The sequence below is a fragment of the Hippocampus guttulatus genome, chromosome 14 (genome assembly GCF_054856545.1).
Source record: "Hippocampus guttulatus isolate MCC_2025c chromosome 14, RoL_Hgut_1.0, whole genome shotgun sequence".
In the NCBI taxonomy this organism is placed as follows: Eukaryota; Metazoa; Chordata; class Actinopteri; order Syngnathiformes; family Syngnathidae; genus Hippocampus; species Hippocampus guttulatus.
Genome location: NC_141274.1, coordinates 7,935,503 through 7,954,478, shown reverse-complemented (window position 1 = coordinate 7,954,478; position 18,976 = coordinate 7,935,503). Strand labels below are relative to the sequence as shown.

The following is an 18,976-nucleotide window of genomic DNA, read 5'->3' as shown; positions in this document are numbered from 1 at the left end:
CGCGGAAAATGGCGGAATTCCGACCAGGGTCGTGTGTGGCGTTGTGTATCAGGCCACGGTTCAGCGAGCATCAAAGGTTGATTAACTTGTGACTCTCGTTTGGATTTTCTTGACTTTTTGCTGTCCAAAAATTATTCCAAGACGACGGATATCAATTTAAATGTAATTTTCTGAAGTTACATAGTTAATCATTTAAAATAAAAGGTAAATAAAATGAAAACTATATAATCTTACAATATACAGTAGATAAAGACTTTGTGACATCATTTACCAAATAATTAAATAATCATGATTTTTATTGTTATGATCGTCATTTTCATGATACAGTTTGTATAAATATAACAAAATATTTTTCCATGGTTGAAAGTACTGTAAATAAAATATTACAAATAATATATCAGTATTATATTATGACGAAATAAGACGGCAAGGTAATTATTTCCCAATTAAGTCTTTAAAACTGCGGTGTCACCATCTGCGTCGTCACTTTTTATCCAAGTTCAGCCATTTATCTTTTTTTTTTTTTTTTTTTTTACATGAACACTGTTTAACTTCTTTTGCCACTTGTATGATGAGCTCAAGTTCTTCATTGTCACTCAAAGGAAGAAGATGAGAAACTGAGCCTGGAAGACCACATCTTGCTGGAGGGGGACTCGGACGGAGGCTACGAGGCAGAGGAAGACGAAGAGGTGGATGCGTGCGAGGCGGAGGAAGAGGAAGAAGCCAAGGAGAGCGCCAAGATGAAGGTCCTACGGCTGGTGGCGCAGGTGGCGTCCAAAGTGAAGGAGATTATCGGAAACCTGATCACCACGGCGGGGAAGGTGGTGGTGACCATCTTGTTAGGGACGACAGGTGAGGCCACATTTTCCCGCCAAAGCTGCTCAGCGCAATCCATCATCTTGTGTGCGTTTTTTTTTCCTTTCTAGGGATGATGCTTCCTTCCCTCACCTCGGCCGTCTACTTCTTCATCTTCCTATTCCTGTGCACCTGGTGGTCCCTGCGCCGCACCTTCAACACGTTGCTGTTCAGCTGCATGTGTGTGCTGATGGCCATCTTCAGTGCCGGCCACCTGGTGGTCCTCTACCTCTACCAGTTCCAGTTTTTTCAGGAGTCGGTCACGCCGGAAGACGGGTACATCAGGTCAGGTCCACAGTAGTGCCCTCCATTAACTCCACAAATGTATCATGAAAAGTACTGAATAACATAAGATCACTGGACAAACAATAGATCCCATTTTACATTGCGGAATTAAACAATTTTCCTGTTTTCGGGATATTGTTTGATTTTTACAATGAGATAAATTTAGGAGTTGTGGCTCAAAGATTTATTTTTGAGTCAAAAAACATGGATGGACACACTTTTGTTTGTTTGTATTGTTTTTGTAAATAAATACACTCAGCCTAAAGCAGTATAGGGGCAATGTTTGCTGATTAGCCATAAAACACCCGGAAGTGGCGAACGCCTTAATGCATGAGTGCCTTTTAAGCCAATTACAACTCATAACATTTGGGGAGCCCGCAGGAGCTTGTTTAAAGCACAGCAAATATTTACTTGTTGTTGGAGACAGGAAGAAGGCAACAAAACATCAACAAAAGCAGCTGCAGGGTGGAGGTATCGGACTCACCCACTCGGTTCGCGCACACGGAGAGCAGAGCTTTTAAGAGCGCTACTACAAGCACCCTTCTTGTTGTATTATGCATGAGGCAGGAGGCAATCTGTTGCGCTGTGGTTTGTGTCATAACAACCACATTGTTTCACATCTGGACCACACATTTACACGCATACAGCACACACACACACACACATACACAATGTTTTGAAAAGAATTCTTGAACATCCTAACATACAGATGTCAAGTTTAAAGTATAGCCTAGGTCATGATCACATAAAAGTGTGGAGGAAAATTGACTTACATACTCTACATTGTGGCGGCCCGGTAGTCCAGTGGTTAGCGCGTCGGCTTCACAGTGCAGAGGTACCGGGTTCGATTCCAGCTCCGGCCTCCCTGTGTGGAGTTTGCATGTTCTCCCCGGGCTTGCGTGGGTTTTCTCCGGGTGCTCCGGTTTCCTCCCACATTCCAAAAAAACATGCATGGCAGGCTGATTGGACGCTCTAAATTGTCCCTAGGTGTGAGTGTGGGCGTGGATGGTTGTTCGTCTCTGTGTGCCCTGCGATTGGCTGGCAACTGATTCAGGGTGTCCCCCGCCTACTGCCCGAAGACGGCTGGGATAGGCTCCAGCACCCCCCGCGACCCTAGTGAGGATCAAGCGGTTCGGAAAATGGATGGATGGATACTCTACATTGTATGCGGAATCTGAAACATCTCCTGGTGGCTTCCAATTCACACACCCAAAAGGTTGTTAATGTGAGTGTGCCTCTCCTGCAGGTACTTTGGCATGTCACCCATCATTCAGAGCGACTGCGGCCGCACGTGGAAGCTGATGGTGCACCCCAAGCGCAGGTGGCACCATTTTGTCAACCCTGTCATGCTGCTGCTTCTCTACTACACACTAGCCACGCTCATACGCCTCTGGCTGCAGGAGCCTGTCGACCAGCTGACCGTAAGCCCCCCCCATGCAAACATGATTAATAATAAATGTATTGTGTATTTCCATAACAGTGACACAGAAATATGAATGACAAAAAAAAAAATAATAATTGAAGGCAATTAATTTTTTTTAAAATTATTTGCCTGTTACGCAATAAAAACTGACCCGGTAGCTATTATGGAAAGTTTTGGGGAAAGATTTCATTCTATGGACTAAAGTATTGGGACATGTAAAACTGATTCAGAAGCCATTTTGAGAAGTTTTGGAGAAAGGCTTCACTTTAGGGTGAAAGGTAATGGGACACATTGCATCAACAAGACGTGCAAGGTGAAACGAACACAGGAGCCATTTTGAGAAGTTTTGTGGAATGGACTCGAGGGTGGACACGTGAAACTTACAGAGAAGCCATTTAGGAAAGGGCTTTACCATAGGTACACAAGAATTGGGACGCATGCCATTTCCAAGAAGTGAAAAGTGATGCTGACACAGGAGCCATTTTGGAAAGTTTAAGGGAAAGGCTTCACTACATGGGCAAATGTATTGGGACACATCACATTTACAGGAAGTGAAGAGTGCAGCTAACCTGGAGCCATTTTACGGCTGAACAAAATTATGTGCAGGAAGTGTAAGTGACCCCCGAACCTACAGTATTTTGTTAGCACAAGTCTGCACCGGGTCTCAACACAATCTATTGTCTGGAGGACGTTCCACTGTGGACATTAAAATTTCTTCTTTTAAAATGACTCCATAGCTTGAAGCGTTGCCCCTCTGATCTGTAATGGTGCTCGTTTGTAAGCCTTCCAGGGCTGTATCTATGTATTGATCCCTTTAGTGTGTCTGTGTCCACTTTAGAAGATTCTGATGATAAAAACGTGGTGCGCACATAAATCCACAGTTGGCGCGTGTGTTCAATAATCAGATTATAATGGACCTTGTGTTCTTTTATGGCCGATTCTTTTTACAATTTCTCAGATAGTTTTTTTTTTAATTATGTCATAAAACATTTGTGCCTCTGTCTAGGCTAATCGAGTAAAGCCCCTTTCACACAAGATTGGTGTAACAGTAATGTTAGCACTCAATCAGCATTTCTTAGTGTTCAGTGCACGGAACCTAGGTTTTGTGTTACTGATTCGTTGTGGCAATTTCGCAATACTTTTAGGATTTGACAGTTGTAACATCACCTTTAGAGTAGGGGTCATCAACATGGTTCCCGTAGGCTGTGTTGAAAGCAATCATCTGCGATAGACAGATGATTTTCAGGTCGCGTTTTTTTTTCTTTCTTTTTTTTTTTTCCAGCCGTACTGCTGCAGTTTTGAGGGACTTTTGTGTGAAAAAGACTCTTATTATTCCTAAACTCGACTAAACTAAACTCTGCAGAAAATAAACCCTTGCAGAGATTCATGTTTTCCGATGCACATCCGATCCAAAGATGAAAGACGCCCAGCCTCTATCTGTGTTGTTTCAGGAGGACGAGGAGGAAGACGCGTGCGAGGAAGATGAGCTGGTCGGAAACCGGACAAATAACTCCGCCAACAGGAAGAGGCAGATGTGGTGGGAATCCAGGCAAGGCACAGATGAGAAAAACGTGCGTTGATTTCGTAAACGGTTTCTCCAAAGGTATCAGAATAATTTAACTCACTTTTTGGCAAGTTCAAGCTGCACTTCATCATCTCTTTGTTTGTTCCTGCGCTCAGCATACCATTCATAAGATGGTTGTCAAGTATAAAACAGATCATAATATTATCATAAGGTGCAAAGGAGTCATAACCGACCATGTCTCATTTGCTCCTTTTCCCTCTCACCGTAGTTGCTCTGCACTCAGGATGCCATCAGTACAACCGAGGTAATATTTACAAATGGATTTGCAGTACTTTCTTATTTGAGTTGTTTTCTTTACTTGCTTGCTTGACTTGCTTTGATTATTTACTTGGATTACGTAATTTACTTCTTTGGATACTATCTTCACTTTGTTTACTTTTTTGGATTTTATTTTACTCACTTTTCTTGCTTTACTTGCCGTATTTACTTTTTCACTTGCTTTACGTCTTTCACTTCAATTACTTTACCCGCTTTATGTGCTCTCCTTTACTTGCTTTGCTTACTTTTTCTTATCTTTCCCTTGTTATATTACTGAACAAATTGAATGTCGATTTGCTCGACGACTTTGTTTTTTACCAATTTTCCACGCTTTGCTGACTTGTTTAGATTGATATATTTAAATTATATTGATTGTATTTTTAAAATTTTCAATTTAGTGAGATTCTGTGGTGACATCTTACTTATCCTTCATGCTTTACTCATTGCGTCTTTTCCCCCCGCCTAAAACCAGGTTGTGCTAGCGTCCAACGGAACATCCTTTGACTTCACGTTGAGTGACAACGGTCCACGCTATCTGGACCTGTACTCCACCCCTCAGTACAAAGGAGAGCGGTCCATCGGTCATTGTACAGGTCAGTCTACGGGTAAATGACCAAGTTTTCTCACCGGACGTTTTCAAGGATAATTTGCGTCTGGGTCTGTTGCGTGTCGGTGCAGAGAAGGAAGACATGTGCGCGTACGAGGTGAATCTTCCTCCCGAGGACGGGGAACCGCCGTCAGGAGAGGACAAGTCCGAGGACGCCCTGAGGAAGCGAGGTGTGGGCGCCGTGGTCAAAGTCTTCCACTTCATCATGAAACAGAGCTACATCTGCGCACTTATCGCCATGATGGTGAGCTTGTTAGTTGTAAACGTAATGAGTTCATGGATGTTCAAAGCGTGTGGGAGGTTTAAAATCATACGAAAAAAAACAATTCCATGCGTTCTCTAGGCGTGGAGCATCACATACATCTCGTGGCTCACCTTCGTCTTCCTCATCTGGTCGTGCATGCTGTGGATGGTCCGAGACCGTCGGCGCTACGCCATGTTGTCGTCGCCCTTCATGGTGGCCTACGGCAACCTCTTGATTGTCCTGCAGTACTTCTTCAGCTTTGAGGGCATCACGCACGTGCCGGGACTCTCCGTGCCCAAGAATAACCACTTTCACTCCATTTCCTCCAAGGTTTACAGCTTTTTCTATTTGCAAGTGCTATCATGTGAGATAGATGTCTGAGAAAGATGCTTGTTCCTTGTTGGTTATGGGGTGGTGGGGATCTTGATTATTCAACATTTTTTCCCTCCATCTGGTGGCTCACTGCGTTACTTGGCCGCAGTGCAAGCAGATTGTAACCTGACTAACCTATTTGCTGACTGCTGCTACGTTCAGACCGAACAATGATGAGGGGCAAGATGAGGGGCACTTCCAAACTTGGGTTGTTTTCTTACGAAGTAGTTGCTTGTTTTACTTGTGCAACTTATTTAGTTACTTTAAGTGGTTGTCTGGTGCATGCATACGGTAGCTAATGATTTTTTTTATTGTGTCTTGCAGGTGTTATGTCTGCTGAGCTTCTGGCTGCTGCTAAGACAGACGCTCACTGAGAGGGCAGAGAAGCAAAAGGAGGATGAGGCGGGTCTCTTGGGCGTACAGGTGGAGGACCAAAAGATGAAAGGTGCTTCGAAAGGTGCTGACATTGCGGAAGAATGAATGAATGAGTGAATGACCCTCTGTGTTTTCTATAGAGGAAGAGGAGCGTGAGGACGAGAAGGACGTCATGAACGTGCTGGGCAACATGGTGATGGCCCTGCTGGTCAAGTACTGGATTTATATCTGCGGCGGCATGTTCTTCTTTGTCAGCTTCGAGGGCACCATCGTCATGTACAAGATCATCTACATGATGATGTTCCTCTCCTGCATGGTGCTCTATCAGGTATGCCCACTTCCACCCAGTTCCGACCAGAGCAAACTGAAAAGACAAAAAGAAATAGTCATGTGACACAAAGTAAGTCGTAATGTGATGAGAATTAAGTCAGTAAGTTTAAAGACAACATACCAAATTTTACAAGAGTAAAGTTGCAATTTGGGGAGTAAAGTTGCAATACAAAAAAAAAGAAGTTATCTCATTTGGAACAGAAAGGTGTAATTTTTTAGTGACAAATTAACCTACCATGCATGTTTTTTGGAATGTTGGAGGAAACCGGGGTACCCAGAGAAAACCCACACAGGCACGGGGTGAACATGCAAACTCCACACAGGAAGGCCGGAGCCGGGGTCCAACCATTGACCTCGGTACTGTGAGGCAGACATGCTAACCAGTTGTGCCATCTAAATATGTACCAAAAATCTGAAACTCTGCTAGGTTAGTTGTTTTTTCGAAAATGTGTAGTTTTTATCACAAACTTGTTTGCGCTCGGTTCCCTTGAGCGTGTCGTGTCACTGAACACATTGCCACTTTTTATGTCTTCCCATTAAGTAGCACCACCCCTTAAACGGACCATTTTCCCCTTTTCCAGGTGCACTATGAGTGGTGGCGAAGAATCCTTAAATACTTCTGGATGTCTGTGGTGATGTACACCATGCTGGTCCTCATCGCTGTTTACACCTTCCAGTTCAGATCCGACTCGGCGGAGAACACAGACAGGTGAGGTTAACGTTGCCTCCACTGTGACGCCTCATCGGCACTTGGAATTAAACTCCTGTAGACTATTTATTCCTTCCATGCAGTTTCAAGGACCTGGGCCTGGAGAAATTTTCTGTGGCCGAGCTATTCACCAGGATCTTCATCCCCACCTCCTTCCTGCTGGTGTGCATCCTGCACTTGCACTACTTTCACGAACGCTTCCTGCAGCTCACAGACCTCCAGGCGGTGGTGGCCAAAGAGGAGAGCACCATCTACAGGTGAGATGAGTGTCCTCACTTTTTGGGTTATTCCAAGTTGTTCTGCCTGTTATGCAGGCGATTAAAAAAAATGAATTTTTTTTTTTGCTTTGACTCGTGAGCGCAAACTTGATATGAGCCCTATACGGTGGTAATAAGCAGCAGTTTGGTAAATAGTCAACAATTTATCAAAAAAGAACACTCAAGCTGTTTTATGGAACTTACTGTTAAAATTTACTGTCAAACTAGACATAAAACAAGATAAATACCACATGTTTATTTAAAACAACCAAATAATATTGCCTTAAGAACAGCCACTGCAAGCTTGATGCTTGTGCATTGGGGTGGTTTATTTCAATCATTGAACAGTAGCATTATGCTGAAAAATGGCCCAAAAGAGCTATGATGTCAACATATTTTACGTGTGTGTGGTTGCTATTGTGAAGAACTGGTTCAAGCACGGTTCTAGTAGCCTTGAACAGCCCTAATTTCAAGTCACATTTATAATGTGTGCTTTGTTGTAATACGTGTCAGTCAGTGGTGTGGTATTTGTTGTCTTTTTTGTCTATTTGGTTTTTTTTTTGCATCTCTTTGTGTGCCTTGCTATAATCTCTTTCTGCGCCGCCACTCTTCCTCCTGTCGCAGCCACGCTAAAGTCAGCGGGCGTGTGTATCTGATCATGAATAGGTGGGTAAGAGGCTCGCTTCCTCTGGCATCCATCAGCATCCTCCCAGTTCACCTGTAAAGTCCTCTAATCTCTCCTTGTCCGTCTGCCCTGGGTCCTCCCACACTCGCGCATCTCACCTGTTCACAAAGTTCACCATCTGACCTGTCCTTTCCCTACTTATTACTTAACTTGATGCTATACTCAAGTCAAGTGGGAAGTAGGAAATGCCCCCACATGGTGTTTATGAGGTCGGACCTCTTAGTAAATAAACTGATGACCACAACAGAATATTTACAGATGTGAGGGGCAAATTGTGCATGGATACTAATTACTGATGATGCCAAAAAAAAACTACTCGAATTGGAAAATCATTTTTTATTCGACAAACCAAATTGAATCATTACATGTTAAAATCGTATTGGAAGTTGGAAATATCCGTTTTCGCAGTTATAGTACCTGATCTGTTCCTACTTAGCATTTTAGACCATGTCACTGCTTTCTGTCTGTTCTTTCCCTTCTGATGACCTGACCTTTTTTTTTTTTAACCATTGACCACCTTACCTTTCACCCCATTCTGAACAAGTACTGTTCTTTTCTTCCAACCTGTCCTTCCCTGAATTACGCCTGTCTCGTCGTCCTTGTTACCACCTGCCCTGCAATAACACAACTCTCCTGTGATTTGGACAGACACAAATGTTTTTCCTGTTCCAGTTTGGTAGCTTCCATTGTGCCTGTAGCCCAGATTGTTGAAAAACCCATTTATCCTCTCGAAAAAGCCCCACTTTTTTTTTTTTTTTTTAAAGCTATATCTGGATGAACAAACCTGTCAAGCATGCTCGGACCCTAAAATGACTTGAACAAAAAGCCTGAAGCCTCCGCACAACTGAACCACCTAAACACAACATGATTCTGTGCCTACATTCAGCCTGTTGTCATTGTCAATTTCTCTTCTCACTCTGTGCGACTTTATTGTCCCGAGCAGCATCAAGCAAAAAATAAGTCAACACAAGTAAGTGTGAGCATCCTCATAATAATAAATAGCGCAGTTGCGTGTGATTGACATGCAGCCAACACCCCTCTGATCAAGTGTAAACCCAAAAATCAAGTCGGATTTTTGTATAGAATGCATAGAGAATGTTGCACCGCTTTGCCTGTTGCAATGTCGCGTCACTTTCCATCAATAAAGAGCGAACGACTGCAATAGAGGCCTTGGAGGATCGGTTCGAGTGCGTGTGTGTGCCGTCTTGTTTATGGGCTCATGAGGACGAAAATGGCAGTTTGATGAGAGCAGTAAATCACAATTCGTAGCATGTCTGCAGATACTTCAGCTGCTGAAATTGTAATCGTGCTCGATAAAGGTGCTGATGAATGCACATCAGTTCGGTGTAAATATTTATTCACTGACCAAGGGCAAGAGTAAATGATCCGGGATCTTCATAAACCTAAACAAAAAAAAAAAAAGATGTGAGAATCTTTTGTTTCTGAAACATCTTGACAACTAGTCGTGGTTCTTGATTCGAAAAATTGTGCTGTTAATTATTGGCTTTTACTTATAAATAAAAGTGCGCTCATTTTGTCGAACCAATTAAAAATGTTTATTATTAATTAGTTTGTTTCGCTACAGACAACGAAAATAACGACACGTAAAAGTGTGATCCTTAAAAAAAACAAAAAAAAAAACAATGATGCAGAATAAATGCGTTTAACAGCCCCTTGTGTTAAGTGATAACTTTGTCTGTGTGCAATTCATTGGAAAGGATAAGTTGAAGTTTCGTTATTATTATTATAAAAGCATCAGTCTCTTGTGTTCGCATTATTATGGTCCGCTGATGGGTGGGGGTGGGGGGGAGGGAAAGAGAGAGAGAGAGGCATTAAGGAAACTCTACTTAGAGTTATAATTTAATGCAATTTTTTAACATGCATGTTTTACTTTAAATTATTAATCAAAATGACTAGGCCAAAGAAACAGTTACTTAATTGTGTGTACTTGGCCCCCTTAATGAAGTGAGCGAGAGAGACAAAGTTGCAGCACTAGTTATTCAGGAAATAGTAAAGCGTGAAAAAGTGTTTTCAAATGGGTCTTTTCACCCATAATTAATTAACCAAAATGAATGTGAAGTTGTGAACACACGCAGCCAGAGAACGTCCTCATAAGTGCATCACGTAGCGGCATAACGTATCGTGTATTGCTCCTCGTATGTTGATAATCATCAATGTGCCCACCAGACTGGTTCACCCAGAAGGCAGCCTGGCTGACCTCACCATGCTCAGTGCCAGCTCCGCAGACGCCTCGCTGTCCCGGGGCAAGGAGGAAGAGCAGGATATGCAGGGCGAGCAGACACTGGTGACGGTGACGGACGATTCGGCCTCTTCGGCTGGCGAGACCAAGCCCGGCAGCCACTCAGACGCCAGGCAGTCCAGCACGGACGACAGCCAGCGCTTCAGCATGGGCACCGACCCGGAACCCAGCACCGAGCAGAGCTCCGGTATGACTGCCGCGTAATGCCATCATTTATGCCTGCCTCAAATGGAAAGAAAAATAAACTATGGTGAAGTGAATTGAGGCGCATCATTTTGATAAAAAGTAGTGCCTCGCTGCTATCTTGTGGTATTTTGGTTCAGAGGACCTACTATGTTAACACCATCCAGATCCAAGTTGCTCTAAACACAACAGAGGAGCGGTGAGTCCCGCCAGGCATCGTTCTAGCCCCGTTACGTTTCTGGAAGGGTGACATCTGTAGGGCAACAACTGCGAAATGTTTTATTCGTTTGAAATCCACGATGATGCAGTTTCGACCAAGGTTGTGAGGTATTTCCCGCCTGGACCATTTACAAGACTCCCGCAGACCAAAGTGCACCCGTTAATCACCGCCACCAAAACGGCGGCGGTGCATCCACCGTGCATTTTTTCTTTTCTTTTTTCTTTTTTTTTCTTCTTCCTGTGGGCCAGATTTATGTGGCGTTTAAAGTTCTGCCACTGTGCATAGCTCAACACTCACTTCAGTCTATTACTTTTTTTTTTTTCCTGCAAGCAAAGTTGCTGAATAGATTTGAAAGAGCTTCATGTTTGTTGTTAAAAAAAATCAATTTTGATGCACTTTGATTTTTACTATTCACAACACAGTTAACATTTTCGTTTAAAGGAAGGTTATTCTTGGAACCTGATCGTTTTGTTGAAGCAGTGATTTCTCGGCCCTTTTTATTTTAGCTCCTTGGCCTCTACAGGAGGTACAAACACACAATGGGGGTGACCAACCTCTGCCGGTTTTTCACTTTTGGATGTCGTAAAAGGACCAGGACTATGCTCGTATGTATGATGAATGCCTCAATGGTGGGACATGGCTGTGAAGTTTAACACCCGATGCACATTTCTACCACCCTGTTGTGTTGAAAGCAATTATCATTGACGGGCAAGTATTTTATACGTCACACTCGACAGTCATCACACGGGTGATTGTCATTGTAGTGTCGCTGTGTGAGAAAGTCCACGATCCTGTTTCACTGAGTTCTCTTTGAAAGGAAAGGGCGGATAAATATGTCTTCTGGGATTTTTCTACTTTTTTTTTATAGCTTGTGGGTACACAGTGACGCAGAAGGGAAGGAAAAACCAAGTTGCACACTTATTTTCACTCTCAAGGGTATTAAAAAAGCCAAGATGACGCCTGTGCACATAGGGCATGCGCTTACATCAAAAAAGCCACGCAGCTATGTGCTTTTTTGGCAAATTTACATTTAAATCTGTCATTTACGGACCCTCTTGCCAGATAGGCACTCTTGGTGGAGAAACCCTCAAATATGGGCGTTCCCTGTCAAATCGGTTCAGCTGCGCATTCCCATGTTGACTTTAGCAGATTTTTTCTGAATGTGCTCCAGAGGCTGTCGTTAAGTCTGGTGCTCCGTGAACGTGAAACTGTGAAACATTATATTGCATTTGAAGTTTGGATTCAGTTCAACATACATCGCCTCACTTTGTCAGAGACTTAAAGAAAGCTCCCAAATGTTTGTGGTTAGGCGTGAGGTGATTCTGCTTCAAAGATTCCTCCATTTTATAAAACAGTCGCTATTGTTTCCAGACCTGAAGAGCAAATGGCACCTAGTGGTGGACCGGCTCAGCGTGCTCTTCCTCAAGTTCCTCGAGTACTTCCATAAATTGCAGCTCTTCATCTGGTGGCTGCTGGAGATCCACATCATCAAGATTGTCTCCTGCTACATCGTACTGGTTTCCATCCGAGAGGTAACGCTAAAGAAAAACAACCTGTTTGGATCCATAATGTTGATTTGGGAATATTTTGTGTCTCAGTGGTGCTTGTATTGCTAAACCTTCCTGGAATAGGTATAAAGTAAGGCTACAACTATTTAAATTACTGATTCATCTGTCCATTATTTTGTCAATAAATTGAATGCAAAAAAAATAAATAAAAATAATTAGACTTGCCAACATGCTCACAGTTGCCACACGAACATTGTGCTCGCCATGCAGGTGTCGTTGCTCAACTACGTGTTCCTATCGTCTTGGGCCTTTGCGCTGCCCTACAGCCAATATCGTCCCCTGGCATCCAAGGTCTGCAGTGTCTGGACATGCGTAATCATCGTGTGCAAAATGTTGTACCAGCTCACGTCCATCAAGCCGCTCACCTACTCTAAAAACTGCACTATGGTGAGAAATTCTTGTCGTTTTGATAATCAAGGCCGCCTGCAGCATTGAATGAGCCTGCGTGTGTGTGTGTTGCCCGTGATAGCCGGCAGCTTACACCACCGAGCAGGTGGCGGAGATGCGAGGCTCTCTGCTCTACAGTGGTCTGGTGGATCCTGCCAAGTGGGTGGGCCTGCAAAAGACTGATGACTTGCTGGGTTACATCAGGGTGAGTGGAAGACCACAATCAGTCCAAGCAGATGCCCCGCAGTTTGTTCATTTGAGGGTCTGTGGGGACAACTGGACATTAAAATTGAAGGAGGCAGACTTCTAACAAAAATTTTAAAAATGTTTCAATAAAATCCTCCCAAAATACAATGATAAATAAATGCGTGCATAAATATAAGGTGAAAAAAATTCAATTGTGTGTGTGCACATGTACAGCACAACCTCCTGATCCTGGCTCTGCTGGCGTTCGAGGTGACCATCTACCGCCACCAGCTCTATTTCCGTCTGAGGAACAAGCTGTCGCCTCCCGCCCCCCGCATCATCTTTCACGACGTGACACGCCAACACCTGGACGTTGGCATTATCTGCTTCATCAAATACTTCATCAACTACTTCTTCTACAAATTCGGACTCGAGGTGAATTTGCTTTTCTGATTCGCGTCCCGCTAAAGCCCCGATCCCACTGAGCTGCGAACAATTCTGAGTGTTTTTGCAGGTAGAGAATGTTGCGTTCACGTCAGGATTCATTCACGTACGCAAATCTTCACCAAACCTTGAACGAACATCCGTTACTTTTGAAAACACTCACAATTGTTCTCAATGCAGTGGAATAGTTGCTGCGTGTATAAATGAAGACCTTCCTCTTTCCATCCATCCGCAGACTTGCCTGCTGCTGGGCGTGAATGTGATCGGCCAGCGTATGGACTTCTACGCCATGCTGCATGCCTTCGCCCTCATCACCGTCATGTACCGGCGCCGCAGGAAGGCCGTTGCAGAGATCTGGCCCAAGTACTGCTGCTTCCTGGCCTGCATGCTCACCTTCCAGTACTTTGTCTGCATCGGGATCCCACCTGCGGCCTGTAAAGGTCTGCAAACGCCGTCGCCGCCATTTATTTACTTCCGCCAAGGAGCTTTTCTTTTCAATTTTGGCTTTCATGATGTCATTTTAGGAATATATCAATTAAATTCGAAACACCAATTCTAAACAATAGTTTGTTGAAAATGGAATGATATTATTCAAATAAAGTGTTTTATAATACAAATATAAATTCTAGCAAAACTAATGTTCAATATTGTTGTTTATAATTATAAGTTGTTTAGAACTAATATGATATATACAATAATAAAGTGGCATTGAAATGTTTACTGTAAAAGTGTCAATTCATGATATAGAAATGTTTTTAAAATCCAAAACAAATACCAGCAGTAATATAATTAGCAAAAACTGAAACCCATTGTGCAAGTTGCAGTAATGTGTTTGCATGTTTCCAATTTGCAGACTATCCCTGGAGATTCCCAAGCTCCACGACCGACTCCAACGTGGTCAAGTGGCTCTACGTTCCTGATTTTCTCTCCAGGCCTAACCCGTCCTTCCTCATCTGTATGTCGCGGCATTTTTTCTCCACCCCCAACACCCTCATTCTCCCCAAAGCCACATTTATAGGCCGGTTAAGGTGAGCGTGGGCCTCTTTTCTCCAGACGACTTCATGTTGCTGCTGTGCGCCTCCATGCAGAGGCAAGTGTTTGACGACGAGAACAAGGCGGCCGTGCGCATCATGGCCGGAGACAACGTGGAGATCTGCAGGGACCTGGATGCGTCCTCCTTCAGCGTACACAACCCCGTCCCTGACTTCATCCACTGCAGGTACGCCGTTTGTTGACCGTTGAGGGCGAGTATTCTTCTGAGGCGTGTCATGACACCACTGCAGCCATTTGTCATGATGGCTTAGAATTCTAATGTTTAGGGTCAAATGTATATGGATTGTTGAGGTCACACGAAGCAGCGCAGGCCGAGGCAAGTTACGCATCCTTAGTCGTCCGCAGGCATTGATCGCATATGTTTCATATTGCAGTGTTTTGCTGCACAAAGTGGACATGTCTTTTATTAACGCACTCTACGTCCATCAACAAGACCTCGCCGCGAGGTCGAGAGCATGCCACGGCCACTCTGCACTTATTCCATCGCCGTTTCCCCCCCTTCAGGATCAAATTACGGAGCCCGAGTGGGGGTGGCGGTAGAAATCCATAATCTGCAAAAACACTCTCTTGGTCACTGCACTACTTAGGCACTTTTCCCCTTTGTGCTCTAACTCAATAAATAGCTTTCAAGTATGGAAAAGGTATTTTCACCCATCAAGGCGGCAATTGATCATCCCAAACTGGCTGTCAAATGAACGCTGCTTCCTATGTTTTCACCGCATCCATCACGTGAAATGGAGGCTGCCACGCACGCGGTTGCGTTTTGCTGATATGTCGACATGCCCTGCGTCATACGACAGAAATGTGTGTGCCCTTTGACTGTCAAGTTTATGTCCAGAATATCAGAGGGACACAAGGAAATGATGCGCAACAATTCAAAACATGAACAATGTTTAATTTATTGACTTGCATTTGTATATACCGGTATATTTTTTATTTTATTTAATATTTTATTGACATGAAAATTGAAGGTATGATTTTTGGTCCCACTTGCCTCTGTTGACTTGAGCTCTTCAGGACACTTTGGTAACCCAACACCCTCAAACTTGGGTTTTAAGTTGGATATCGATTGTAAATTGGATGGGCAAATCAATGCGGTCACCTGAGGCAGCTGACAAACGTTTTCTTTCCTTACACAGCACTACAGTAATTTCTGCCTTCATCACATCACACTTGGATTGCTGTAATGCACTTTAATTTGGAGTCAAGCAGCACTCCCTCAAATTTCTTTAATTGGTCCAAAATGCTGCAGCTTGCCTCTCAAACCCCTCCCGCCCACCTTCCTATACAAAAGCCGGAATCCTATTCATTCTGCATGGTGTGTTATCCAAGTTGTGTTTCGAGTTGACACTCAACTGTTCCCTGTAGGTCGTACTTGGACATGCTGAAGGTGATCATGTTCAGCTATCTGTTCTGGTTCGTGCTGACAATCATCTTCATCACGGGAACCACACGCATCAGCGTGTTCTGCATGGGCTACCTGGTGGCGTGTTTCTACTTCCTGCTCTTCGGCGGCGAGCTCCTGCTCAAGCCCATTAAAAAAATTCTCCACTACTGGGACTTCCTCATTGCCTACAATATCTTTGTCATCACCATGAAGAACATTTTGTCTGTGAGTGGATGCAACATTTTAGATTTAAAAAAGATATAATTGTAAAATATTTCCTCTTGAATCTCATCAGAATTAATTGTCATTTAGTAGAACCCAAATATATACCAAAATTCTTAAATGAAATGAATTATAACGATTATAATAAATAACAATAAAATAAAATATAATATAATAAAAAAAATAAAAAAATACACAATTAAAATAATGTTAATTCTAACAAAATTAATTGCATTTCTATTTTATTAATATGGAATTTTAAAAAATGAAGTATGTACATTATTTTCTCTTACATAGTCTGTGTCTTATTTATTTTTGAATCTAATCAACACTCTTCCAATGTCATTCGCTGCACATGCCATCAGATCAGTTTGGAATGTGTTTTACTTTTATGGAGTGTTACTTTGTTTAGAAGAATTGCTATTGTCGCATGCATTGATCCACTTATACATTCCCGTTGTTTCCAGATTCTGGCTTGTGGCTACATCAACTCTCTGATCCCCAACAAGTGCTGGCTCATCCAGCTCTTCAGCCTGGCGTGCACCATCAAGGATTACAATATCAACACAAACCAGGAGCATCTCAGTAAGACACCCACACACACTCACACCTGAATGTACACCGAAATGCACACACATTGTCCCATTGAAGCGTTTGGTCCGAGCAGAGGTGGATCAGCGGTGCGAGCTGCCCAACGACGAGGCGGGCATCATCTGGGACAGCATCTGCTTTGCCTTCCTGCTGCTGCAGCGACGTGTCTTCATGAGCTACTACTTCCTGCACGTGGTGGCCGACATCAGGGCCTCACAGATTCTCGCCTCCAGGTAGGCGTGGCTCCACCTCGTAGGGGTCACAGAGCCGGGTGGCGTACTCACTTCTCTTGCATGTGCTGCGTTCCAGGGGGGCGGAGCTTTTCCAGGCCACCATCGTGAAGGCGGTGCGGGCACGTTTGGAGGACGAGCGTAAATCTGTGGAGCAGCTGAAACGACAGTGAGATATTCTTATTTCATTTATTAGTCTCATTTTTATATTATTTTACTTAATTTAGTTTTTGTTTTATTTCATGTGTTTGGTTTTATTCCTTTTTTTGTATTTTCTTTTGTTTGTGGTTTCTTTTAATTTATTATAATTAGATTTTATCTTTTTTTTTCCTTTCAATTGTTGTTCTGTTGAATTACTGTTTTGTTTGACAGTATTGTTTGTTTTATCTATTTGTTTTTAATTTTAGTTTTTCTTTTTATGCAATTTGAGTTTGTTTCATTTCACGTTGTTTTGTTTTATATATATTTTTTTATTTTATTGTAATTTTCATTCTTGTAATAATGATACATCTATTTATATTAGTCCATATATGTCATATGTTTTATGACATTTTTATTCATTTTGTTTTATTTTAGTTTACTATTTTTGTTTTTCACATTTAAAAGTTTTATTTCTGTTTTATTCAGTTTTGCTTATTTCTATTTATTTTTGGCTCCTTTTTGACATCAACTTTTATTTTGATTGTTAAGTATTATATTTGCATTTGTTGAGGCTCCCAAAATACAAAGCTCATAAAATTGTTGAATTGTTTTCTTAGACGCTGAATATTCCTGCACTCTAAGTGACATTCAAACATCACGCAGCACTAACCCAATTCTAATATCCTGTTTGGGCCCTCATTGAAAATAATGACGTATAAGGAGTGTATCCCGCCACATTTAAGTCCATATATGAGCGGCGCTCACCGTGTGTCCGTCTGCACAGGATGGAGCGCATTAAGGTGCGGCAGCAGAAGTTCAAGCGTGGCAAGGAGAGGATGCTGAGCATGGTGCAGGAATCTGTGGACGGACGGATGCTTGCCCCGCCCCCTCCCGTTGAGGAGGACGAGGGTATGGCGAAGGCCCACCCCTATGCCCGTGTTGATGATGCGAAGCTAACGTAGCCACTCTTCCTTTGATCTTTTACTTTGTGTCGTGTTGCACTGATGTCATTTGTTAAATTTTAGGAGCGCAGCGAACCAAAGCCAAGACCAAAAAAAAGCACTGGTGGAGGCCGTGGGTTGACCATGCTTCCAGTAGGTTGACCCCTCCCCCTCTTATGCTCATTCCTTCGCTCCCATTGGCCCTTGTGTCCTCGACCAGAACGCCGCTGAGAATTCCCACTCCGTCCGAGGGCGCCAAAGGCAACGGCCGCTGTCCTCTGGTCTTTTTTTTTGTCCTTTTCTGTCTCTATTTAAGGACGGTGCTTGACTGTCGCTGAAGTGGCACTTTATATGATCTACTACGTGTGTTCATAGTGCGGCAACATCGCCTTAAATAGACACGAGAACGAGAAAAGGACTAACGGCTGGAGGTTGTGCTTGAAGTGCCCGCGGTGGGGAATTGCTCACCTGTTAAAATCTTTCCACGCAAAGATATGAAGTCCTGTCCACCTCAAAAGGTTTCATTCTTTGCCCGCAGACATGATGAAATCCATCAGGTGTAACCAGCTATTAAATTGTTACTTTTTCAAATTCATGTTTGCTAAGTTAAATTGTTCTAATGACCGTTTGCTTGAAAAACTGGTTGGAAAAAAAAAAAAACTACAAGGGCCAAATGAGAAACCATCAAATTCTGGTGCTGGTCTGGCTTTAACAGTCAGCTTAAATTGCTGCGGTACATAGTTTTTTTAGTACATACTTCTACTTTTTGTTTCTTTTCGGCAGTAGACAAAACAACTTTTGATGCCTTACCGGCCCTTTGATTTATTAGTTCACATGCTGAACGCTAAACATCATAAGTGATTCCTGCGCCACTTAATGGTGATGTGGCGTGTGGGCAAAACAAGAAACTAACAAATTGTGTGACGGGACTGGTACCAAGGTGCAGATGGAATCATTTCTTTTCAGTTTTTTTGTTCTTCAAAGGCTGGTTGGTTACCTGTTTGGCCATGAATCATGTCAGCTTTTGCAGCCTGACCCACCGCTCCCAATTTTGCCACCCCTGTACCCAGCATCTCCCCGCCCCCTTTCACACCTCCCGCTCAGTCAGTCAATTGCACTTCTGTTCAAGGACACAAGTCAGCCTTGTCGCTTTAAACTCTGCTGCCGACTCAAACACA

General features: G+C 43.1%; 1 protein-coding gene across 3 annotated transcripts in view; it reads left to right on the top strand.

Moving 5' to 3' along the window:
- piezo2b (piezo-type mechanosensitive ion channel component 2b) overlaps nt 1-18,976 on the top strand; it is a 49,772-nt gene that overhangs the window by 18,075 nt on the left and 12,721 nt on the right. For 2 of the 3 annotated variants that reach the window (XM_086128637.1, XM_086128639.1), the window contains exons 6-31: nt 603-852; nt 927-1,140; nt 2,387-2,561; nt 4,015-4,134; nt 4,357-4,392; nt 4,879-4,999; nt 5,085-5,257; nt 5,357-5,587; nt 5,954-6,086; nt 6,145-6,332; nt 6,916-7,043; nt 7,127-7,300; nt 10,173-10,432; nt 12,020-12,180; nt 12,427-12,603; nt 12,686-12,808; nt 13,024-13,224; nt 13,469-13,673; nt 14,087-14,188; nt 14,287-14,452; nt 15,655-15,898; nt 16,363-16,480; nt 16,563-16,719; nt 16,796-16,885; nt 17,642-17,766; nt 17,883-17,951. In XM_086128637.1, the coding sequence (XP_085984763.1) occupies nt 603-852; nt 927-1,140; nt 2,387-2,561; nt 4,015-4,134; nt 4,357-4,392; nt 4,879-4,999; nt 5,085-5,257; nt 5,357-5,587; nt 5,954-6,086; nt 6,145-6,332; nt 6,916-7,043; nt 7,127-7,300; nt 10,173-10,432; nt 12,020-12,180; nt 12,427-12,603; nt 12,686-12,808; nt 13,024-13,224; nt 13,469-13,673; nt 14,087-14,188; nt 14,287-14,452; nt 15,655-15,898; nt 16,363-16,480; nt 16,563-16,719; nt 16,796-16,885; nt 17,642-17,766; nt 17,883-17,951 (4,141 nt within the window). The remainder of the gene's footprint in view (nt 1-602; nt 853-926; nt 1,141-2,386; nt 2,562-4,014; nt 4,135-4,356; nt 4,393-4,878; nt 5,000-5,084; nt 5,258-5,356; nt 5,588-5,953; nt 6,087-6,144; nt 6,333-6,915; nt 7,044-7,126; nt 7,301-10,172; nt 10,433-12,019; nt 12,181-12,426; nt 12,604-12,685; nt 12,809-13,023; nt 13,225-13,468; nt 13,674-14,086; nt 14,189-14,286; nt 14,453-15,654; nt 15,899-16,362; nt 16,481-16,562; nt 16,720-16,795; nt 16,886-17,641; nt 17,767-17,882; nt 17,952-18,976) is intronic. The other variant, XM_086128638.1, reaches the window with a different exon arrangement.